The sequence below is a fragment of the Erithacus rubecula genome (assembly GCF_903797595.1).
Source record: "Erithacus rubecula genome assembly, chromosome: 4".
Taxonomy (NCBI): domain Eukaryota; kingdom Metazoa; phylum Chordata; class Aves; order Passeriformes; family Muscicapidae; genus Erithacus; species Erithacus rubecula.
In genome coordinates this window covers 54,631,645-54,658,066 of record NC_136686.1, presented here as the reverse complement: position 1 = coordinate 54,658,066, position 26,422 = coordinate 54,631,645, and the positions used below count along the sequence as shown (strand labels likewise).

General features: G+C 34.6%; 1 protein-coding gene across 3 annotated transcripts in view; it reads left to right on the top strand.

Annotated features, from left to right (window-relative positions):
• CPNE8 (copine 8) overlaps positions 1-26,210 on the top strand; it is a 71,774-nt gene extending 45,564 nt beyond the window's left edge. The window contains exons 12-20 of one of the 3 annotated variants that reach the window (XM_079303524.1): positions 2,383-2,436; positions 5,472-5,533; positions 9,319-9,365; positions 10,011-10,192; positions 12,109-12,236; positions 15,476-15,578; positions 18,119-18,176; positions 20,785-20,858; positions 24,286-26,210. In XM_079303524.1, coding sequence (XP_079159650.1) covers positions 2,383-2,436; positions 5,472-5,533; positions 9,319-9,365; positions 10,011-10,192; positions 12,109-12,236; positions 15,476-15,578; positions 18,119-18,176; positions 20,785-20,858; positions 24,286-24,474 — 897 coding nt within the window. In that variant the 3' untranslated portion in view covers positions 24,475-26,210. Of the gene's footprint in view, positions 1-2,382; positions 2,437-5,369; positions 5,534-9,318; positions 9,366-10,010; positions 10,193-12,108; positions 12,237-15,475; positions 15,579-18,118; positions 18,177-20,784; positions 20,859-24,285 lie in introns of those variants that run through there. The other 2 variants (XM_079303525.1, XM_079303526.1) reach the window with 2 other exon arrangements.
• Positions 26,211-26,422: the final 212 nt, after the last annotated feature.

The following is a 26,422-nucleotide window of genomic DNA, read 5'->3' as shown; positions in this document are numbered from 1 at the left end:
AATATAATGGTTTAGGTAAGCACTAGAAAGGCAGGGAAGGAAGGTGCTGTACTTTCATTTTGAAGATGAGCAAAGGTGCTGCTGTGCAAAGCAGGTCAAAGTAACTTGAAAGCCATGGGGTTTTTTTCTTACTTAGATCCAAGATCAACTCCAGAGTTACAGTAGTTTCCTGTGAATGGTGTCATAACACAGATTAGTGTGTGCAGTGGAAATGTCCTTTCCTGTTGTATCACTGATGTGAATCCTACCCTACCAGGAATATTCTGTCATAACATTTTAAGTAATTTTTCAGTTTCTTAAATACAGTGTCAGTATCATACTCCCAGCAGCAGCATGCATTTCCTGAGCAGCTCATGTTTGCCTCCCCACACTGCAATCCTTCATACTTGGGTACTGCTTCTACTTGATTAGTCTGTACAGTATCAGAACAAAAGATTTTACTGGGAAAATTCGTTTTTTAAACGTTTTGCTTTTACAAACTTTTACAAACTAACCCAAGGCGGGTTTGAGTGAGTGCCCATGTTTAAAGAATACCAACTCTTTGCAATTGAGGTTTTTTTAAATAGGTTAATTATAATCCATATAGCTTTTTAGGTTCTTGCAGGGATGTAAAACTTTCAGAGGCTAAAGAATGTTGTTTTATTTCTAAAGTTATCTGAAATTTGAAAAAAATGCCGTGTAAATATTATAATAATTATAGTACTATTAATTATAGGAGAGAAAATAGCTGTCATTTAATTCATCTTTGCTCCCAAGTAGATGCCTTGTTTCACATGATATTTCACTCCAAGCTCTAGTGCAGTTCCTTGCTATTCCTATGAAGCCAATTGTCAAGTTACCTGAAGCAGAAAGTTCAAATGAATCTTCTCTTTGGCATTTAATGACTGCTGGCAAGCAATATGCTGCTAATTCAGGCCTGACCATTGAATTCTGGAGAGCAGTGAATGAACTGCCACAGGGCAGACAGGCAGCCTGTTACCTTCATCTTCTTATTCTGGGCAAATGTCAGCAGCAGTCACTTTCTGGCTAAGATTTTGATTCAACAAGAATTACTGCTTTGTTTAATTACCATCATTACAGAAGCTTTATCTATTGTTATCAGACACTGTTCAATGGAGGGGCAGGAGTTACCTGGGATTTTTAAAAATGTTAACAGGCTTATATGTGTGTAAAGAAGGAAAAACTTTGCAGGATATTTACTGTATAACATCAGTGTGGCATATTGGGGGAAAAGAGTGAATCACTTGTTTTGCCTGTTTGGAAAAACCTCAAATCATAGTTGTCTCTTCCTGCCTTACATTTCACAGCTGTTCTGTGTTGTGCAAGGAATAGGATCTTTAAATGTAATTTCATTTTGGTTGGGGTAAAAATCTTTGGAAGACAATTTTCAGGCATTTTCAGGCAAAATTCTTTAAATATTTTATACCAGATAAGTGACTAAGATTTCAATTTGGAATGCTTTCATTCCTTATAATTTGCAGAATATCTCTGAGTAGTTTACAGTAAAACTTGGCAGTAAGCCATAAGGCATTGAATTTCCTAAATGTATAGGAGATTGTTGAATGAACTAATTAACAAAATAATGTTTTGCTTCCAATTCCATGGAAAATCAGGTGTACATTTTCATGTGCATGTAACAAAATTAACTGAGACTTACCTTTTGCAGGTATTCAGAAGGGGGAAAAATTTATTGGTGGCTACAGTGAGATATTTTATAGGTGTGGGTTCCAGACATTCAAAAAAACTGTTTAATGCTTTGTAGTTCAGCTCCAGGAAGATTCTTGAGTTTGGGGAGTGCACTGAGGCCCCCCCACCCCCAAACTCCTGTATGCCAGTCAGGTGGTGATCTTGAACATTTTCATGAAATTACCTATTTCATTAAATTTGATCTTCTTGTCAGCAAGATCCCATCACTGCACCAAGTACAGAAATTGAGAGTAGAAAACTCTCTTGTTTCTCAAGTGCTGTGAGGAGCAGATGAAACAGATTAACTGGTTTGTGGAGAGGTGCATTGTGAGGTGACAAAGTAGTGACAGCGTGCACTGAAACACTGTGATCAGAAATGCAGAAAAATGCAGAATCTTGTGAAAATTCAAAGAGTGCTTTACTGAGCTCTCAGATATAATGAACGTTCTCACCTCTGTTGCCCCCATCCCTTATTTTCAAATATGAGTACCAGCACTGGCTCACCTGGCAATTTCCATGAGGATAAATTCACTAGTTTTCAACATTCATATATCCCAGCATCAAGATGCATCAATAAAAAGGATGCTGAGTGTACTTAGAATGCACTGATTATAGAATACTTTCTGCATTGGAAATACCTTACACTTATCTTTACATTGGATCATATTGCTTTAATGTTTGTATCTGTGTTTCTAGGTAATAAATCCAAAGAAAAAAGGAAAAAAGAAAAAGTATGTTAATTCTGGAACAGTAAGTAAATATATTTTATGTTACTGGATGTTTGTCTTCTTCCTCCAAACAGAGTGTACTTGATTTGTAATTTCACAGGATTAAAATAGAACGTTCTGTCAAGGCTACAACAAACTATTTCCTTTTACACAGCATTTATTTTCAGATTTTTTTTAATTTGAAGGGTTTGATATAAAATTTGTCCAAGTGCACTGTTAAGTTGCCAGTGGTTTTTAGAATAAGCTCTACCAAAACTTCAGTCAAATAATTGAAACTATTGGACTGAACATTTAAAAATTTTTGTCTGAAACATTCCTGTGCTTCTAAAAATAAATTTTCTTCTTAAGTTTATCTGCTGAGATAGCATCATTAAAAGCTGGTGTGCTTACCATGGCTAAATCAAAAGGAGTACCATTTGTTGGTACAAGCTTTTTGTAAATTTATTTTGAAATATCTATTAGTTTTGTTTGGGATGAGAATTTCTCTTTTTTGGTTCTCATGTTTATGAGCCATTTGCTAGCAATGCAATTATTTCCCTTTAGCAGTTGCTCAGCTTTGATGTCCTGGCATCCATGATGTTCAGAACATCATTTACAAAAACGTGAAGATAAATGTTGAAGATTGGTATATTGGAATACCTAATCAGTTATAAGAGATGGTTTTTTTATAAACATATCCACCATGTGGGATTTTTCCACATGAATAGTTCCACTGAAGTCAGTAGGGTGACTTTCATGCTGAAAAGTAGCCTTGAAGGAATGTTTTGACATTCTCACGTTCTTGTCTAAGTTTATCAGTGAAAAAACAAACTCTTATTTTTCTACCTTTTCTTTAAATTATGAAAAATTAGCAGAAGCAGCTTGCCTATTAAAATTTACCATACAATATCTAATTTATTAAGTTAATTTATTCTTTTCTAACATGTTTCTTTTACTGAAATCTATAATGTTAAAGTCAAGTTCTATTGCATTAAATTAGTGAGTGAGAAACGTAAGTAAAATTCAACCAGTTCTAAAAGTGTACTCAAAATTTTAGGTATGAAGCCTGTCTTAGGGCAGAGAAAGGCATAAAAATGTATTTTAACATTCAATTTTCGTGTTGATCTTGGTTTAAAATATTTTGACATCTTCACAAGTAGTGAAGTGTCTATCTGCATTTGAAAAAATGTATTTTACTCATGTTTGAACAGGCAAAATCATCTTTGTCTTGTTCTTTACTTCCAATTACATCCAAGTGACCAATAAACAGTTGTTAGCAATTTTCTTCTTTCTTTACCTTTTCTTTTTCCTTCTCTTGTGTTGGTTTTGTAAATTCTTTTTGATATCAAGTAATCTCTGTCCCCATTTGCCCTTACTTCTAGTAGTCCTTCAGGCTTCCCTTCTGCTTCTCCACATGGTCATTTTGTTACGTGTTTGCCTGCAGTTTTGTTTTTCTTGTCCTCATCATTTACCCCAGATATTCTTTATCCCGCAAGTTTTTAAATTTTCAAGCCAGACACCAAGACCATAATTTTCATTATTAGCAGTTAGAGTTCTGGATAGCTTACAGTGAATATAAATCATTGACTATCTCACTACTGCATTTAAGTACTATGTGCATACAGTGCACATCTCAATTTATTATTACTTAAGGGGTCATTTTAAATTCAGGCAGTCAAATTACATACTAGGTGGAAGTGTTTCACAATGCATGGTTAGTTTTAAACAAAACCTAGTAGTGAAATAAAAAAATCACTGCCTAAATTTTGAAGCATTGGTAGTTGCTGCCTATATGTAAGTAAATACTTCAGATGCTTTGGGAGTTGTTTGTTTCCATTTTTTGACTTTTAAAATCAAATGCAGTGAAAATATATGCTTAAATTAATTAGGAACAAGATAACCAGCTGTAAGAACAGATCAACCATTAATACTACTGTGCCCAGTGGGAAAATGCATAGAAATTTTGGTCTTTTTTGCAAGACTATGCTACTAAAAGCCTGGTGTAGAACATTGTTAGGCTCTTCCATTCTCAGCTAGAAGAGTAATTTGGTGATTTTAAGCTTAGCTAATCACACAATCACACAGAACTGTGACAAACAAGTTGGATAGAAATCCAATCTCATTCTGAGTCTTTAAGTTTACAAGATAGGAGTATTTTCAGCTTTTGTATTTTGCTGCAAGTGGGCACAAAACTTTGTGATGGACTTCCATTCCCTTATTCACTGTATCTTGATTTGTGGATTTGCTCTAAGTAGTTACTTAAGCAGTTTTCACTGACTGCCTGCTGCACTTATATAATGAGAGAATTTGTGTAAATAAAATTTAAATAATTTTTATTCTTTGCCTCATAAATATTGCACAATATATCAAGATCTTAAATGCTGGATCTTTTCCACTTGAGTTTATACCTCTGTGACTTGATTGCTGAAAATGCCAGTAATACCTTTAGACTACCCTGTGTTTTGGATCTCTGTCATTTCTGAATAACAAAATCTGGGACTGCTGAAATTTCTTACCTTTGCATTTATATTTATATCTGCATATTTATATAGATATATGGGTATACATATATATACACATACTAATTAAAATAATTTATATAATTCCTATATATGTATATTATACTACACTTTGCATTCTAGGCTTGCATCAATACTCAATACAGCTTTTAAAGTGAGATGAGTAATTACGTAAATGATTGTAATTGAATTCTTGAAACAGTGTTGCAGTGCTCATAGAATAGATGCATTATCATATACCCTGTAATATTCAATTGTAGGTGTAGTACACAGAAATCAGAAAACATGTATGTGGTAACCTGCTCTGGAATGCAGTCTTCTGCCCCTTAACTTAAATAAATAAGGAAAGGAGGCAATTACAGACTTCTCAATCTGTCTCTTCCCTTTCAAGAGCTGCCTACTGAAATTATTTAATATCTTTTTTAATCTTCTTTTTTCCCTTAATACTGTAGGAAATTACATCCTAAGGACAGAGCTCGAAAAACATTGTGCTTATGTCTCTACTTGTTCAACTGGGAAACACACAATTCATGTCTGACTCTCTTTTATTTGCTTTCAGGTAACATTGCTTTCCTTCCTAATTGAAACAGAAGTTTCATTCCTTGACTATATTAAAGGCGGGTATGTGATTAGCAACAAACCTTTCTTGTTTTCACAATTTGTTTATGGCTCTCAGTAGCATCTGTAAGGAGCTGTATTATTTCCTCATTTTAGGGGCTGTGCTTTCCTACTTGAGGCATGCACATAGTTACTAAGTTTAGTTATGGAACTTTGCTTATAGTGTTGGAATTTGAGTTGATACTAAAACACTGAGAAAGAGTGACCTCTGATCCACAAAGAAAATTTGGTTAAACAAAAGGGAATTAGCTATATATTATTAAATTATTAAAATGCTGTCTATTTCTTCCAATTATACTGAGCTTTGGTGGATTTAATATTGGCATTTATTTAGAGCTTTTCCCCTTCAAAGGCATTTTTTTCAATACTAATTAAAATTTTTAACACCTATTTTTCATTTATCATTATTTTTTGTAAAGAGAAGTAGAGACAGAAGTGTCAAATGTCTTACCTTAGAACATGCCTGGAAATGGGACCAAATCTGAAAAATTCCTGGCTCGTAAGAATCCTGCCAGAACACTATACTTCTCTAAAATAAATGGAAATTTATTATTTATTATTATTATTTTTGGATTTTTGGAGCATAAAGTCTGAGTATACATTCCACATGATTTTTTCGAGTATTAACTGAAGAAACAAGTTCTGTTTTTTTGGGGTTTTTTGAAGTATTCAGCCAGAGTTCAGTGTAAATTAAAAAGAAGTTAGTGCTGTAGCACAGTACAGTAGCTCTAAAGGGCTTTGCCTTTAGTCCCAGCAGTGGCAGTCCTACATTCCTGCTGAGAACTTTGACAGAAGTTGAAAATGGTCATCCATCCGTGTTTACCAGAAATTTCTATTGATTGAATTCTGTGTATGCACAAATGCATGAAGGAACAGTCTTGCCTCTAGTGCAGTGTTTCCTTTGAAGTGTGTTGTACAAATATGCCATGACTGTCCTATGCCCCATTCATTCAAAATTCATCTCTACAGAAAGAGCAGGTATAAGGAACTGAGGAATTGAGGTTTATGTCTAAAGTTGAAAAGAAAATTATATAGAGGGTGCTTATGAAGTCTTTTCAGGGTGGTCTATCACATTCTTCACTGAGATGTTACAGTACAAGTTAATAAGCCTAATTATCTACATTCTTGAGAAAAATCACATAAATTTTGAATACAATAATATTATGTTGTTTTTATTGATATTTTGTATATATCTCATTAACTGCAATTCAAAGAAGATTTATGATGTTAATAAATTCAACTTAAATATTTTCTGCTTTTTGCAAAGAAGTGATATAACAGTGGAGTGCTCCATGTTTAAAAGTATGAGCAGTAGTACTTACTAAATTATTTTATATAAAATCTTTTTTAGTGATTCATACAATTATTTCTATGTATATGCCAGTGAAAACTGTAGAAGTACTTGTATAAAATCTTACCTTCCTTTCTGCAGCATAGGCAGTTATGTAAACATGACAAGGAGGCTTACTCAGAGTTATTTTCTTGGCTTCTCCTTTCCTTTGCTTGTCTCATTTAATATTACTACATATCACCTAAATCCAGTTGACAAATATTTGAGGGAAGGGAGAAGAGGAGATTTTGTCATTAATTAGTCTGTTTTCCCATCATGCCCTCCAAATTTATTTTTTTTTTAGTTCCCTGTTTTTCTTCCATTTAGATAGGCAAGAGGTAGAAAGCACTGATTCTGCAATAGGCAAAACTACATATGTGCTCTTCCAAAAATGGGTGCTTATAAAATATTTCATGTTCAAAACTTTCATTGTAACTTGTTTGAAGTACTTAGAATTAATGCAGATGTCATGGAAATCCTGACAGCTTTGACAATTTTTGATTATAGTATTGATTTCATTTATGTTTTGAGTCTGCATCTGTTTAATTGGGATATTCCATTACCAGTATCATCTATTAATTTGTTTTCTTAAAGAACTTTGGAAAATGAAATAGAGGTTTATCCATAAACTGAGATTTTGTTTAATTCCATAAGATTGGATTTTATAGCAGTATGGCAGAAAAGAGGATGATGTCTCTTTTGCATCTGAATATTACATCAATCTTAGTAGCTGGCCTTTCCTTGCATCTTGATACTTAATCACATATTTTGCCACATGTCCTGCCCACATTTAAAGTAAGTATGTTGTGCTAAAAATAATGTATATTTCAAAATCACATTTCTCCTGCTGCTTAATACAGCCCCAGTTAGTAACATATTCCTATCAAAACACCTCCAAATATATGAATAAGTTAAGCAATGTAAGGGATACAGTCTTGGAAATGAATGCAGTTGTATTGACAGGAATTACTGTCAAACTTAGCTTAGTATTTACTCTTTTTTTTTGTCTGGCAGAAAGACCAGAAGTCACAAAGCTCCAAGACTTAGTGGATAGAAAAGATACTTCTGTGCAGAATTTTCTAACTTGTTTGACTTACTGGGAAAGGTAGTGAGCTAGTTATTTGTAAATCAATAAAATTCAGGAGCTGATTCCTTTTGTAACTGAAACATCTTGTCATCTTTTCTGTCCTAGATTAGTGAAAGATAAGAGGAAATGTTTTCCTCCACCATTTTAAAAGTCTTACCTTCATCCAGGTCTTGAGTAATGAATACCCACACATTTTGGGGATTTGGACACATTTTTAACTGAATTGTGTTGAATCATTGATGGTCAAGAGGGATATTCAGATCTCCTTTCATGACAGCTGTTTTAAGCCAGGCAGTACACTATCCACTGTCATGAGAGGCATATTTGCTGCTCACAGGAGACCTGAAATGATAAAAGTTATAAAGCAAGGACTGCCATAACTAGGTATTTTGGAAGCTTTGCCATGTGTTTCTTGTATCCTTGGAGACTATTGAGGAGTAATAAAACTATGTAAGAGGAAGATCTTGAAGAGACTCTATCTGAAAATCTCTATGTTGCTACAGCATTTGTCTCAACAAGCATCTGGAAAGGGAAATAGTAAGTGCCATGGAGAGGATGCAGCCTCTTGGTAGAATCAGTCTGACAGCTCTGTTGTACAGTTCTGTGCAGGAAGTGGTCCTCAAATCTTCAACTGCTCCCCCTTGCTGACAGACCAGCTGGTTGTCATTCTGAAGCCACAGGAGGAAATCCATGATTCCTTCCAGTGTGCTGTTTACAAAACCTAATCAAGCCTAGTCAAAAACTACATTCAGGCTTAATTTGTTCCCTTATGTATATCAGTAAAAGGTGACAGGTTTCACTTTGCTCTCCCTGTGGCTGTGAGGTGAGGATTACTGTTCCTTTTTAGATACTTCCTTCATTTCTTGTGGTATATAGGAATATAGAGTAAGATCACCTGTCCACTTTCAAGTAGACCATGTATTTCTATACCAGCTAAATTATGGCAAAGTTGTAGTGATCTGTGCAGCAGTGAATCTAGGAGGCACATTTCTCTGTTTGGGTATTCAACCTCAGATGGGAGAGGACACCTTGCATGACCAGGATTAAAATATGTCCAAGGAAAAATCAGTATTACTGTTAAAAGGAGTTAATAATATTTATGGAAGTTAAGTTCTTATTAATAATTTATTTAGGATATTTAATAAACAATGAAAAAAATTATGGAGTCAAGTAACTGTTTTCAGCGTGCTAATAAGATAGTGTTGTGTAGCCCTTGGCTTCAACCTTATAGATGAGTATTTTCAGTGTTTATTTCCTCTATTAGAAAGTCAGTGTCCTACAGTTTGTCCACAAATTATGTTACCATCTCTTGTTTATTCTTCTACATAGCAGTACAACTATTAATAAGATTTGTGTTTGCTTTTTCTGCAGAACCCAAATCAATTTCACAGTCGCTATTGATTTCACAGCCTCCAATGGTAAGAATAAAAGTAAATATCTTGTGTGTGTTTGTGCTGTGTTCAGTTCTAAGTGTACATATGTGTGTGTTTGTAAACAGTGTACAGCTGGCACCACCTGGACTTTGGATTCCATTTTGTTGAGCAGAAGATCAGAGGCAAATTCCTGTCTAGGAAAGCAGAACAAACAGAACAGATAACAGCTGGGAAAGCTACATATAAAATTTCATAACCAGAAGCAATTTGCAAATATCTGGATTATTTTGAATTATTATTATTATTGTTTGGATTTTTATAACTGCTGGGAGAAAACTTAGAAGAACTCATTGAGAAGGGCCAAATTGTTCCAGGTAGAGTGAGGCTGAAGTGGAGGGAAGCAGAGATAAGTTGTGATCTCCTCAAAGTTGCTCTCAGAATGTCATAATACTTCTGTAAATTTCATCTTAAAAGTATATAAATTGCACAAATCTACAAGTTTCTTGCTGCCCTTTCAATGCTGAAATACAGCTGCTTCTGCTAAAATGTATATAGAACTGTTAGAAAACTACTACTTGTAAAATTTTTTCAGAATACTGCATTTTTACCTGATACAACTTATTTTTTTTCTAAGAGAGAAAATTCTGAAGTGATTCAGTTTTAAAATAAATCTGATTCTTGCTTCAACAGGTAACCCTTCACAGCCAACTTCACTGCACTACATGAATCCCTATCAGCTGAATGCTTATGGCATGGCATTGAGAGCTGTTGGTGAAATAATTCAGGACTATGATAGTGATAAAATGTTCCCAGCTCTAGGTTTTGGAGCTAGACTGCCTCCAGATGGGAGAGTATCACATGAGTTTGCACTGGTAAGTAAATAAATAGGTATTTTTAAAATTTCTTTACTACCACAGAATTTTGGGATTTAAGGTTGTAGTCTTAAGCCGTTACTGGACAAGAAAAGAATAGAGAATGTACGAAGTCTTCTGTGCTAACTCTAAATAACTGTTTCAAAACTTTTCATCATAGTGAAGCTACTTCACTTGAGGTTATGGAGAGAAATTTGGAGTCAAGAAGTCCCTGTAGGCCAAAAATTGTCATAAAGTAAAGTAATAGTCTTTAACCCCAGCTGTAGCAGCTTGAGAAACAGATGCTTTAAAGGTTTCAGACTGAAGCTAATCTCTCTAAAGAAGGAAACTAATCATGTTGCAAGATAATATTTCTTTATTATTCTTATTTTTCTGTCTCATTTTCTGGGATCTCTATCTTTTCAGGGTGCTCATTCAGAGACATAGAGATTTGTAAGTGGACTAAAAGATGAGTTGATAAGAAAAAATCTGAGATTAGTCCATGGTCAGTTCAATTGCATACCTGAAATCTACAGGATTTGCCAGAATGATCTGGTAAAAGTGACACTTGTGATTAGTATTGATATTTTATCTACTTGCTTATTTTGAGGTTTTTTTTCTTCTCAGAGTAGGATAAAGTTGTCAGAATTACAGCAAATGTAGTTATATCAGGGGTGTTCTAATCAGATAGCTTCAAAGACATGGCAGAAGATTGGTGACTGTAGATGTGAATTTCTTCTGTCAGCCTGTGCTAGAAAAGAATGCAACATATCTTACCTCAGGGAAAGGTTTTCCATGTAGATAGTAATTTAAAACAGGTGCAATTGCCAATACTCATTTAAATTGCAGACTTTGGACTTTGTATAGCAAGTTGAAATATATTGATACATCTTTCAGTTTTAAGGATGTCTCTAAAATTAATTCAGTTAATTTATGAGCCACTGTGATACTTTTACAGAAGAAAAAACACCACATACATACGTGTGTGTGTGTGTATATATATTTCCTTCCTCCATATATAAACATATATAGGTGTCTCCCACATAATGCTAAGCAGTGTTTTCAGCACTCTCTTTTAATGTTTTAGACAAATTCTGTCAAGAAATCCCCACTGATTTTCTAGATTCTCAGGCAAGTATACTTTACCTCAGAACAATGTACTGGCACACTGTGCTAATGAGGTGTGGCCTATGAAAGTAGGATGGCATGAAAGGTTTTGAAGCCTTACATAGGTCATTTGTCTGGCCTGACATTGGTCTGGAATTCAGCTTTTATGCTTGTATTGCCATCTGTAAATAGGTATCCTCATTAAAGAGTCATTACTGAGATAGGTAATAAAATACCTACCCTAAGAATTTACAGTACTGGCCGTATCGTGGGCTCCCAAAGAGTAAGTTCCTTTCTTCATTTATTCATACCAGGTCAAAAATAACTTTTTCAGTGCATAAATATAAAGCCAAAACAATGAAAAGTTTATTGTTTACCTTACACTCTTAAAAAAGTGTATGAACCTCAGGATCTGGCTACCATTTCTTTTGTTTCAACATTTTTAAAAGAATGAATAATTGAATCTGAACTGTGCTCCTAAACATGATTCCTATTTGGAAGTAGGCTATAAGTCATTCCTTAAATCCTCACAGAGAAATGCCTGTCATATGTACAAAGGAGTGTTTAATTACACTTGAAGCTGGTTTTTATGTCTAGGAGCCAGTCCCAATGATTCTGACTCAGGCTGGTAGAACCTCCTTACCTCAGCAGTTAATACTCACAAGCAGACATGGCACATACACTGAGTGTTTGTAGTAAACTCTATGAATAGATCTTAGAATGCTTAGGTCTTTGTCTTTTAAAAATGTACACTGGATAGTGTTCATTAGCCTATGTAATTTTTACTTCATAATTACTTATAGTGATTAATTGTCTTATGTTTTCATTAGAATGGAAACCCTCAAAATCCATACTGCCATGGAATTGATGGTGTAATGGAGGCATATTACAGGAGTCTAAAATGTGTACAGCTGTATGGACCAACAAACTTTGCTCCTGTAATTAATCATGTAGCCAGGTAAGAATCACAATAGGTGCTGTGCAGAAACTTCTTCATTTCAGAGCAACAACTTCATGTAAAAGGCTGACATACATGGCTGCTGTTATGCAGAATTTAATCACTGGTTAAAAAGAAATGCAAGTGATCCAGTTGACCACCCTGAGTCAAAAATCTTAGAAATCATAAGGAAAGAAATTCCATTTGTCATGTCATGTTCCTTTTTTGTCCTTTAGAGCACAGAATTACTGCTTCACAGCGTAGACCTGCATCTGTGAAAAATCTGCATAAACTCTGAGGTTTTTTAGGTGTATGCAGCTTCTCTAATCTCTAAATGTCCCAAATGTCAACAAAATCTTCCATGTCTCTCTGTGCCAACAATTCTCAGCTGGTAGTGGCACTTTTAAGGCAGTGATACAGCTGTCACCCCTGGGAAGCCATAGTGCTATTATACAACACCTCATCCAACTCCTCAGAGAAAAAAACCTTCCTGTGTTTATAGAAGTTTCTTAAGAAGGATAATGTTGACTTATTTTGGCAGACAAGATCTTGACTTATAATCTTGAGCTCAAGACCTTGGCAGTAAAATACCTACATGAATTTATATAGGAAAATGATACGGCTTGGATGATTTGCTGAACAGATTTTATTTTATTTTTAGACACAAAAAACTACTGGTTACAAAATAAAGAAGTAGGGATGTGTAAGTCATTGTACTGGTAATGTTTTATTTATGAGCTTGCAAAATAGCTAATTTTAATAGCAAGAGATATTTTATATACTATCTGGTTTGCTGTCATTAGTTCTACAGACCAGAAAATAATTTGCAAATTTCTGTGCCCTCTGGCATGGCTAGATAGTTGATTTCAGCTATTTATCATTAGGGTTAGTTGTTTTGTCTTCAGATCATACCATTAAAACTATATACATGTCTATTACATTGCTTGCCATCTGAGAATAGCTGTCTGCTTTAATCTTTCCTTTGACATGATCTCTTCAGTAGCAGTTTTCCATCTGTGTGGCACTCAATGTCTGCATTAGCCACATTATCTGGAAATCTAACCTGACAGTTTTTCTGTCTCTTTCTTCAGAACTGGTCATAGCAGCTGAGGTGCCTGACTCAGAACTTGGCAATTTATGTCAAGCCTGCTCTTCATTGCAAAAACTGAAATTTTTGATCCAGTGTTATCAAAGCATTGGCATAAAATTAGTTCTTTTTCTCACCAGATGTTTTTCAGGAATATTTGCCAACTTTTGCAGTTCACCAGTATTAGTAGTCCTTCCACTGAACTTTTGTCTGAATATCAAGTTGTTTCAAACTTTGGGAGCTCTTCCTGGTAGCGAATCATACTAGGTTATAGTGGGAAAGCTGTGTCTTCACTAGGATTTCCACTGCATGATCATCCTAGAGCAATCTGTGTATCAGTCCAGGTCTCAGTGACACCATTTTCCTTCAAGGTTCAATTTCTTGATTATTCTCATGACTCTCATAGACATGGTACTGCCCTGCAGTTACTTTTTGAAAATACCTTCAGCCTTAAAGCAATTTCTTCTTTCCACATCCCTCCTATTTAAAAGAATGCCTCTGATGAACTTCTGTAAACAATGTCAGATATTGCTATCCTGTTGTGATATTGGTATTCTTTGGAAACTCTTTAGGCAGATAATAATTTTCTTATCCTTTACCCAGTTAGAGAGTTATCTAAACTACACCAGGTTCAAATGTCATCTCTCATCTCCCCTCTTTCTTGCTTTGGATCATTTTAGTCTGTGAAAAATTTGAAGTAACCGAATTTCTGTTCTAATTCTTCAGTGTAGATATGTTAAAAGTGTTAAGTGCTCAGATAGGAAAATAATGTTTATTTTGTTCTGTCATCATACCTTGTCAATACAGTCATCATTGAAAAGTTTATAAACATTATAGAAAAGTGAGATAAGAGAAGTCTCTGCATGGCAATGAAAAAGTGTTCCATGGTAGGCCTTGCTAATCTGAATATTTAACTATCACTCTCTATTGCCAGCATACAGATAGGTGATGTCCCACAGGTTCACTGCTTGTGTGGCTTTCTACCCATCTGTATCTTGGGAGTGGAAGATGGTGACATTCTCTGAGCTAGTTGTGACTTTCTCCAAACTCTTATAAATGTTGTGGCTGCAGCATTGTACTTATCAGAAGTGCTTGCGTGCCAATGCAGTGGCAAATCAGAGATTTTTGTAAGCATATAAAAGCATCATGGCCATCATTGAACATACTCTGTTCAGTGAACCAGACCTTTCATATTCAGTGACCAAAAAAATAGTGAGTTCTTTGACAGTCATATTAGGTACTTGGGCATCTATTCAAAAGTATTCTTGTGGCAACTAATTTTTTTCTTTCATTGCTCTCTATACAACTCACTGCACAAAGTTCTACTTTTTTACTTCTTCCTAGCACCAAGAGTCTTTATAGAAGTAGTGGCTGTGAAGCAGCAAACAGCTTCTCACAAAAAAAAGTTCTTCTGTTCAGCCCATAGAATTTAGTGAGGCTGTTTGGACTCACACTCTTCAAGGACTTTGCAAACCTTCAAAAACTGCTCGTTTTCAAAGTTTAGTTGCTATTTGGGTCCTTTGATTGAGGTGGGAATGGCACTGGGTGTATTCATCTTGCATTCCTGTACAGCACAAGGAGAAGCTTGAGTCATCTGTGGGTGGTGCAAAGAAATTAATATCTAACCCAGGGTAGCAGGGTGCATGTTCAGCCATTTTACAAATGTGCACATAAATGTGAACTATAAATCTGTAATCATGGTCAACAGTAAGTAACCTAGATTTGTAAGACAAAAAAAAAAACAAACAACATGTTGATTCTTGTTGAGTTGTATTTGTGCTATAAATCCAGCCATTCAGTATTCATGTGTACCTTTCATAGGAAGCTATGTACCCCATAGGTAATACCTATGCAACAACTTAGGCTTTCTAATGTCTCCTGATTCTTTAAAGCACATTCTATCCATGCTCCTTTTGGTAGTGGTTCAGTTCCCACTTTTGTTCTGCAGCATGTAGATTATCAATATTGTATTAGTTATGTTTTTTCAAAGTTCTCATTTAAGACTAGAATGTCTGGCTTAGTTATGAATGTCTTTACTTTTGAAATTCACTGTGTTATGTTTTTTAGCCCTTGATAGTAAAATTTTGTTTAATAGTAGTAAAAGCTTGTTTTCATATTAATTCCTTTTATAAAGTTTTTTTTACTATTATGATGTTGGTTTTTCTTCCCTTAGATATGCTGCTTCAGTAAAAGATGGCTCCCAGTATTTTGTTCTTCTCATTATTACAGATGGAGTTATATCTGATATGGCTCAGACAAAAGAATCCATAGTGAATGTAAGTTTTACTGAAGGTGTTGAAAGTATGTTTCTGAGAATTCGTATTATAGATTTGTTCCATAAGTGCCTATTTTTACCAAACATGAAAAATCTATGCATAAAGATGAAAAGAAAGCAAAAGTTGAACTTGACCTAATTAGATAGTGTTCTGTGGTAAATGATACTCTTTTCTCTAACACTGTATGTTTATATGATTTTCCTCTCTACTTCTTGCTTCCTCCTTCCTCATGCACATCCTACCATGAGTCTTGCATAGTAAACTCTGTTCAATCTCATTATTGCAAGCAGCTTTGAAATGCACAGTATTTATAAACTGCCCCCAACTTTCTAATGCTGAATGGCAGGCATACCAATACTATGATTTCCTCAAAACAGTCTGTAAGTTCCTTATTTCCTAGTTTCTGCATTATTTTCAGTATTTTCCTCTTCAAAATTGCCATGTGTATAGGTAGTATTCTGTATTATGAGCAGGTTCTATTGTGCTTTTGCCTGTGGGAAATTTCAGATGAAAGTACACACAGAAATACTCCTAGACATGGTTGGAACAAATTTCTACCAGCAGTTTTTATCATACCACAGTGGATCTGAGTAACAGCAAAGTGACAAGTTGAAAAGCCTTTGTTAATTTAGCATCATGACCAAGTGAGTAGTGTAGAATTAGGTGACACATTTTTGAAGGCCTATTTTCAGTAGCTCCTGAGAGATTTGATAGTGTTGCAGTTTGTGGGGTACCATGAAAATACTGCCCCAGTGCTCTGCCTCTCACTGGGGAGCAGCACACACACAGAATCTCTTGGAAATGCATTCTCTAGCCCAGCCTAGAAGTTTGAAACCTAATTTCTTTTAGATGAGCTGCTTTTAGGTGATAAAAAGGCTCACAAAAATTGGAGGAAAAAAAGAGCAGTTCTTGATTCTGACTCACCCTTCTGTTTGAAGTTTGTGCATAAGACACCAGCAAGTGCAGTTGGCTGATACCTTGTAAGATTAATTCATTTGCCACTAAGACATGCTGAAGAACCTTGTTTTCAGTAATAGTTCATTTCAGTGGATAATGGCTGTTAGTCTACAGTTTTCTGGAAACACAGCAGATGTGTTGTTAGCTTGAAATAAGTGGAAATTTGGCAATATTTGCTGTCTTGGTCTTTTATGAAGGTGCCTTCATTTTTCTGTGTATTCTTGAAGTGTGAGCATAGTATACCATGACAGAACTAATTAATGCTATTCAATAGCAGTTTTTTCAGTCCTAATAATATCCATAATACTAAAAAGGGCAGTGATGTCCAATGCATCTTGATCTCAGATAAAACTCAGAATTTCAATTTCAGTTTTTAACATTAATTGTGCTTTTAGGCATCTTTCTCATTACAGCATATATGTCAGACACATTCTGTTTTACCAAACTGTTTAAAGGTTATGCTGTCATTCAGGAAATGCCAACACTTTAGTTTATATGCAAAAGTTTAACTCTTTGTCTTTATGCTGTCCTTGCTACTTACTGTTTCATATTTCATTGTATCCCATAATTCTGTGTATGTGTGAGTAGGAATCTCTTTAAAAGAAACTTACTTTACAATCAAGAAATAACATTCTAGAAAATATCTGAAAAAGAAAAGGCTCTGTTCTAAGAGATCAGAAGGTGTACATCTATGATTTTTTCAACCAGTCTATACTCCTGTTTAATGTTTTGACTGTAGCCATTTTATGTTTTATCAGAATATCTCAATAAACAACAGAATTGTCAGAATTATCTCAGTAAGTTGTCAACCCTGACATTTGCTGAATGTTCTTTGGTATTAGTTGATGCCTTCTTCATCAGAAACAGATTCAACATATTTCTATAAACTGAGGCTACTATCAGGGCAGGAGAGTCCAGTATTTAAGATAGTGTCTTTGTAATGTCAAAAATTTTACAGAGTTTAGTCAGGAAAAGCCAGATATCATCTTTGAATGAAAAAGATAAAGTATAATTTAAAATCCTACTACAGGCCAATTCCATATCTTGCTTTTCTGTGGCATGGATGATTGATCAGGGTAAAATTTCATTAATGGGATAAATGTAATACACATATTGTTCAAATAGATTTTTTATTTTCTTTTAAAAATTGGCATAAGATCAATGTTCAAAATAGTTGCGAGCAGCTGTGTAATATCAAGAAACAGCAAAGCATTTAATGTCAGACTGCTATTAGGTACATATTTGCAATTACTGTAAATTTACAGAAGTTTCTAAGAGAAAATTTTCCTCTTCATTGTCATATTAGTATTAAATGCTAACATAGTTTGTTGTCTTTAATTAGCATCCTATATGATTCAAAGACTTAGTACTGAAAAAGTAAAATAATCCTGTGCCTTTCTATCTTCATCCAAGATGTTTTGTACTACTTAAGTAGACAGTTTATACCACTCAGCTTTTTAGGGGGGGAAATTGTTCTTTAAAACATAATTTCTGTGGGTTTTTTGTTCACTTTGTTCTTAGATCTCATATTATTGGCAGAGCTTATGTAATACACTAAACTTCTTTTTCTTCTTCTTTTGAAGGCTTCAAAGCTTCCAATGTCCATAATTATAGTGGGGGTGGGACCAGCAGAGTTTGATGGTAAGTGTTCTAGTGTTTTGTTATTTTTTTTTTATATTTGCTTACGTTTTAGTAATATGTGGCTTTTCAAACCAATATTGGTCTTTAAAAGAACATTATCTGAAGCCAGGAGTGAGTGCTGTTGGCATTCCAGCTGGATTGATTGATTGATAATTCAGTGTGATTACAAGCTACCATGTGGAGCTGAGTAGCCCCTCAGGCTCTCTGTGCAAGTCAGAACCATATGGGAGCTCAGCATTTACAGTAAAGTAAGTATACTCAAGCAATATTAAATTCCTTCAACACAAATATTTAGATGCCTCATGAAGTGTCAGTTGACTGGAAATATTGATCTTACTGCAGTAATAAAATCTTGAGGAAAAATAAATACATATGAGGTGATCTGGATTGAACAGAGCTTCACTTGGTAACAGGAGTGATCCCTACTGTGCAGCAGCATAGACAGAATATTACATACAGCAGGAGAGAAATTACCAGGTTGTTTGCATATTTTTTCTATGATATTCTGGAAAACCATTCTCTCTTGCAATAACTAAGCTGCTTCCATTATTTGTATTAATTTAGTAAGTATGTATCACTGCATTATGAAGTGTAGACCTTGTGTGTGTCTGTTCCTCAAAGTCCTAAATCCTTTCTTTTTAATTCTGGTACATCTGGTTAGAACAGTATGCCTTCTGTTGTACATGAAATATACTTAGTACTGCTACCACAGATGTTTAGTGTTGACTAACTGTACATGTTAATTCTTGTACAAATACTCTAAATGTAGAAAAAAGAAGAAAAAATAAGACAAAAATTATTTTACTTAAAATTTATTTTATTTTATTACAAACATTTTTCTTACTCTGTTTAGCAATTGGTATATTAGTCATAATTTTAAGTATCTTTTTCCATGAAGGATATTGTCCAGGTGAACACTTACACTTCAGATAATTGTATGCCACAATCAGTGAGAAAAGACAGTTTAAGTTTATATTTATAAATGTATGTGATAGAAATTTGTAAACTCCATTTTTGCTCCTGAGAATTCCAACATGGTCCGAATGGTGTATCACTTACCATTCTCTCATCCCTCTGTTGTATTTCCCCTTTCTTCCTGTTTTTCTGGTCCTTGGATTTGCCCAGGCCCCCTTTCTCAGTCAGGATATGTTCTTGGGGTGTCATCCCTCCCCCTTTCCTGAAGTCAGGATTGTTTGGACTGTGGGTTACATTTTCCATCCGTGGAACCACAGTCCTGTTGTTTACTGCCTCAGTGAGATTCACCCATTAGGTCTGTGCCGAGTCTGTAATCCCTCAGTGCCCAAGAGGACAGAGAAATTACTCCCATCTACAGAGATTGCTCCTGGAATGCACAACAGACTCCATGCCTGCTGTGGATGCTGGAGAAGTGTGTCTGCAGGAGGGTGATGTTTAGGCACTGTCTGGACATTCAATGCCCCTGAAGCTTCAGTTCTGCTGTAGAGAGACCAAACTGCTCCTCTTCAGATCTCCCAGCCTTTGGGGGATACCACAGGGGTTCTTAAAAGTCTGAAGCTTGGGTAGATGACACATTTGGCAGATCTTTACTTAAAGGATCTGAGGATGACTATAACAGATCACAACAGGAGGATTTTTGCCCAGTGTTCTGTATCTGACCATGGGTAGTTTCCTGGAGAATGTTAGGAACAGACTAAGCAAATATGATACTTCTCTGAATACTGTTTTTAGGTTGGAGTTTCATTTTGGCAGGATGTGCTTTGTGCTTGTTTTGGAAATTTTTTAGTGAAACTCCTTCAAAATACTTCAGCCTCTTGGTTTGAACACGTGTGTTTTTGTACCAGCATCATCAGGCAACATGCTCTGCAAACCTAGGATTTGTTTCTTTGACCAAGTATGCTCAGAAGGACTAGGTTTTGAAGTGCTGGTTTCAGTGAATTCAACACAGTTTGTAAACCCCTGAGAAGCTCAGTGGTGCAGGGCTTTGATTTTCATAGTGTACACTGCAAGAAGGTTTGTAGAATTGCAGATCCAGCATCTGGGCAATAATCTGAGATCCCAAATCCATCCATTTCAACACTGACATGAGAGTGGGTACGTCTTTCTGCCTAGAATAGCTTCCAGGTATCTGGACAACAGAGCTTTCTTGTATCCTGCTCAGAAGGTACAAGAAGAATTGCCCAATAAAGTTTATAATTTTTATGCACTCCTCATTCCCTAGCATTAGAAGGTACTGCTTTTTCAGTGTGAATTGTGAGTTATTACCTCTTTGTGCTGTATCCTCTGATATCTTCTGTAACAATAGCTGCTGAAGATGAATTCTTCTCCATCTCTGAAAGCATATATATATAACCTTACAAAACCAGACATACTTGCTGTTTTGAGAGATGAAAGGATAAAAACTTTGTCGTAGTCTATTCTTTAAAGATAAAAGTATGTATTATCACCATGAAAAAGTGCAAAACAGCTACAAAACATGATGTATTTTATGATGCAAATGATCTTAACTGAGTTACCTAAAGAATTGTTGGTTTTATTGCTCAAAAGTGTTAAGTTGTCTGAACTTTTTCTCAGTAAGTGTTTTGTTGTGTACCTGAACTCATAGGGTTTTTGTTGTTTGGTTTTTTTAAAGCTATGGAAGAACTGGATGGGGATGTAGTAAGGATTTCTTCAAGAGGAAGGTTTGCAGAAAGAGACATTGTGCAGGTGGGAGAGAAAATATATTCTCATAGATTTTACTGTTCCTCTTTGTTTTGAGTTCTCGTTTCTGTCTATATTTCTACCTTTCATTTTACCTTAGTAATGAAATATTTTATCTTGAGGTGTTTATAACAAGCTCAGGAATTCTCTGTGTTAGCTCTAAGCCTTTTTATAACACATAGTAGTGGATTTGCATTTGTTAGGAAATTACCCCTAACTGGCAGGACACTGTTGTAAAGTCTTGATGTTATATAGCCTTGGGAAGAGCTAGCTATTGAAAATTTTGAGAAACATGATGTTTCTAGAAGAAATGGTATCTGTCTAGAAGTAAATCATATATGGAAGCCATATTTTTCTACTCATAGCTGAATACATTTATAAAATAGAGTATTTAAGTTGGAAGGGACCTACAGCAGACATCTAGTACAACTGCTTGGCCACTTAAGGACAAGGCTGATTGAAAGTTGGAGCATGTAGATAAGGGCATTGTCCAAATGCCTCTTAAACACTGACAGGCATCTTCAGAATCAAATCTCACCATGGATCTGCCATTTCTTCTTCTTCCTTTATTCCTCCTTCTATTTGTGAAATTTCATAATGTTCACTTATTTTTCCTCTTACTTATTTTCACTTAATTCTCTTCAAGACAGGTTGGAGTTTTATATTGTTGTTTAGTAGAATATATATAGAGGAAGAATAACTGAGCCATATCAATAGCTCATACTGCATGATAATTAAGGTCAGAGAGCAGCTGATGAACTTTGGGATATGTTTATTTGTTTGCATTTATATCTGCAGCTACTGAAACTTTTCCAAATGTTTAATGTCACAAATACTGATATGTGAATGTTCAAGGATTGATTGATAACTGCTGGTGGATATAATATTTCAGTACAAGGATGTATTCAAAGCATGTATTTGACACCTGATTTTATACTGTGGTTTTATTAAAATACAACAATAAAGAAAGCTACATAAATATATGGAAGTGAAAATGATCAGATTTTTTTTCAGTCTTCTTCAGTCTTCTTGCATACTCCATTAAAATTCCCTCTCTATTTTTTTTCTAAATGGGGATCAGAAATAAACATAAGATGACAGAAATTAAATTGCCCTCAGACTCTTTATGGATATACATTAAAGAATGTAATAGATTACTGAATTCTAATAGTTGAGAAACATACTTTTTTCATTTCTGCAACGTACAGGGATAACAACTGATGGGAAAGTGAGATACCAAAACTCTTAAAAGAGTAAAGCATGCTGGCTTCTTTGGTCATTGTTGTCAGATAGTTTTAAAAGTAGCTGAACAGGAGATAGGAATTTTTTTCTCATTTTGTCAAAGCCTTTGTTCTTTGGTGCTCCTTGGTGTCCATACTGGGCTGGAGAGGAGCTGTCTGTAATCTGTTCTTCTGGAAATGTCAGTGCTTTCAGCAGAGCAGTGTGTGGGGTGGACCTCAAGCTAGTATTTCTGCAAAGCCCTGTGTGCCATGTCAAATTTTTTAAAGCTAATTCAGGTGTCTCTGACATGCTTTACACTTATGTTTAAATGCATTTAAATGTATGCAACATTTAATCTAATAATGGCAGCCCAAAAAACTTCAAAGAGCTTAAATGGATAGAATTCTAACATGTTATAAACGAGATTTGTGAAAATGTTTTGTATCAGAGATTACTAATCTATGCTGAAAAATTTTTTAAAAATGCAATGAATATCGTTTTGTATTTCTTTGGAATTCATTGCAAATCAGAATTGCAATAAAACATGTATTTATTATTAATATATTCTAATCAGAATGCCGCCCCATGCCATATTGAATTATCTGAAGACAGTATTATTTTGTGCTCTTTTTCTGTCTGAACACTAACAAATATTTACTTTATAGACTAACTAAATAAATAGAGATTCTTTCAAACCCTCTAAGTTTGATTTGACCTTTATTTTGTATCTGTATCTAAAACTGATTTGCCTTTATAAAACTAACTACTCAAATATAAAATGTTTCTATTTTTTTGTATTAGGTTAATTAAAATTAACTAGTGAATCATCTATTAATTCTGACAGTGTTGTGAAATATTCTGATTAAATTAGTACAGGAAAAGTTTGTCTGTTAACAGTGAGTCAGTGTATGTGTTTTATTTTATGTAAAGGCATGTTCTTTACTATTTTCTCCTCACTAGTATGTGTACATATTGTAGTGACTCTGTATTACATGTGTACAAATTCTTCCTCAGTTTTGTTTAATTTCTGCTGCTTTCTTATCCTTTTTATTGTTTAAGACATTGTAGGGGAATATTTACTTGTAGTGATGCACTAGTTGTCTCTCTTGAGTTTTTTTTCATATTAGTCTTTTAAGTTAAACTCTTAAATGATATAAAAAGCACTTGTCACTGCATCAGTTTCCCTTTGGTTTCCCTTTTACCTTTGATTCTATTCCTCTGCTGTCTCCATATGAGCTGCCCTTGTACACCTCTAGGTTTGCTTACCTGTCCATAGTTCCTCCAGCTCCTCTGACATCTCTGCAGTGTGAGGAGAGGTGAAGAAGAGCTAAATCAGGCCATCTGTGTTGTATAATTGCATTTCAACAATTACACTGTTGAAATAGCCCCACTTCACTACAGAGCAGTGGTCTGAGATTTCATGTCTGCAGGTTACTGGGTGAGGTGATCTCTTAGGATGGGACACATGTTCTTTACTCAGACTGCTCCTACTTTTCATACAACAAAAAAAATCAAGGAGTCTGGATTGTTTCTTTTTGTATGCCAGTAGCATAGATTCTCATTAAGTATTAAGGAATCCAAGCCAGGGGTGGGCAGGTAACTGGTTTAGGTGTTGAACATCTGGATATAATATAACAAGTTCATTTTTGATCCAATCATTTTTTGCTTAGCTTCTTTATGCTTTTGTTAGTATCATATTAAAAGTGTTCAGGTGGTTCATAGTTCCACTAGGTATAACACAAAATGATGAAAAATTTAGTCATCCTTTCTGTTTTGTTCACTTAAGAGGTCAAAAAAATCTATTCACCAAGTGCCTGAGTGGAGGCAGTTTGGTGAGTAGCAGGAGCAGGGAATGTAAGCTGAGAATAGCTTTCTGAGACAAAATTACCTTCTTGCATGGAAAGGGTTGAGAGAGAACCCAATATATCAGTGAAGCATGTCATCAGCAATCTGAGCTAGCCATGGCTAGGGTGAAGGGGTTCACCCAAGTGAAAGCATTACACTATTTCTATTAGAAGGCAGATCTATAAAAATTGAGATACAATATGTATTTATAAAATATATCACATAAAATGCAATGTGTGTATATGTACATACATAAGGTAACATATTCATGTACTCTAACTCCCTAGGTTAAGCTTTGTTATTTTAATTATTGTAAGATATATTCTGTGTCTGCATGGCCTGGGTGAACATCTCTTTTGTTTTGCAGTTTGTGCCATTCCGAGATTACATTGACAGAAGTGGAAACCACGTGTTGAGCATGGCAAGACTTGCTAAAGATGTATTAGCTGAAATCCCAGAGCAGTTTCTGTCCTACATGAGAGTCAGAGGAATAAAGCCATCACCTGCACCACCTCCCTACACACCCCCAATTCATGTGCTGCAGACTCAGATATGACTCAAGCGTTCATTTTCACAAACCTCTGGATGCAGCAGTAACTTCTGATAACTTTTTGGAGCTAGAAAAGTTCTCTTCACATACCAAAATTCTCCTATAGTTGCATAAGCAACTGTAAAGCTTTTAAATGCTAGGAGCAAGATGTTGATGTTCTGAGACTTTTTTTTTTTTTTTTAATCCAAACACTCTACTTTTTTGATGTATTTGTTGGAGGGGGAAAGCACAAGTCAGGTTTTCAACTCAGAAGATTGGGTCCTCTCTGAATACTGTGTGTATATAAGTGTATAGGAATGCTATTATTCTGTATCAATGTTTACATGTTACTATTTTTAAATTTCAGTACTTTTATAACTATTCTTAAGAATAAAAGTTTGGAATATTGACTCCTAGCTTGCAATAGTTTGTCACAAGATAACAAGAGAAGCAATATCTCTTTGAATGTTTGTCCAGACAAATACAAATGAAAGCTAAGAAAAGGACAAATACATTGGTGTGTTTTAAAGTAATTGAAGTGCTTCAATCAGTGCTCAGTCCATTCATCTCATGTACTGAAAATTTCAACTCCTAAATGTGAACAGCATAATTGCATATGTCATACTCCAGACTCTGAGGGGGAAGTATGTATATTTTTTTCACAGATTCTCCAATTTCTAAGTTTATCTAAGTTTACAGTTTTTTAAACTAACTACTGAAACAAATTAGAATAGTTACTTGCTATAATTAATTAAGGAAAATTACCTCAATCCAGAACTATCAGTGTTATAGTTGACTCACTGAGCTTGTTAAATTATATCATGCATTCCTTAAAGCACTGGAAATCTTGCATCAGAAATGTCTTTTGAAGTGATTACAGCAGATGTTTTATAGTGGAAAATTTTAAACTTTACAAATTAAAAAACTTTTTTTTGTCTAGATTGCCCATTCAAAGGGATGCTGACTCTTAATATTTGGGTTTAATATTGTCATTTAACCACATTTCCATTCAGGATGCATGAATAATAAAGTTAGTTAACTGGTTTAAAAATTGCACAACTGTGTTGCTTTGTGCACAATTTTGTGTACAGAGCTACCCAAAAAATTTATTATATGCCTGTTCGTATATAATTATAAAATGGTTTTGCATGTATATTTTGTACAAAATACACAGTTTTGTGAGTTTGTGTCAGATACATTTTATTTAGAACTAATGGCCTTAAATTTCACAAAACTCCTGAAATGATTGTGAATTGCCTTCAAATACTGTTTAAACTGAACATTTTAAATTTTTTTGTGTCAGTTGTAATTGTCTTGTAAACGTAACTTTTTTCTTTGCATATAACCCATTTACTAATTGTTTCTTACTATCATATGTTGTAATGTACAGTATAAAACTAAGGTGCATTTTTTAAGCATGAGAAGTTTTTTGCCAGAAAGCATATCTTCAATATTAATGACATATTACTATGTAAATGCAGAATCTTCCATTTTTAAATATATTTAACTTCCTTTAACAATTTCATGTGGGAAATTAAATTTTCCAAATAATTATTCTGTTAACAAAAACAAAAAAAATATCTTTTGTAAAAAAAAGGTATTGTTTAATTTTTATTTTGAAACAGTTTTTACATAAATATGGACTTTAATTTTCTCACCAAAATATGTATTTCTTAGTGGATTGATGTTGCATGAGTGAAATTTGATACTTGGCAACTACAAATTTTGATGAAAGTGCATCATAAAGAGTAAGTTTAAATCTACTAGGTGGTGGTGGTGTTCTCCTTTCATCTTCTGGTTTTATTTTTTGCATGGACAGTGTTGGCACTTTTGAAAAAACTGAAGTTATACATGTTTGTGTTGTTTCATTTGATTAGACAAATCTTTGTTGTTATTAGTATTGGTTCCCAGCGGGCCATGTATGGGCCATGTATTCATCATATCACTAGAAGGCCAGAAAACAAACTTACTCAAG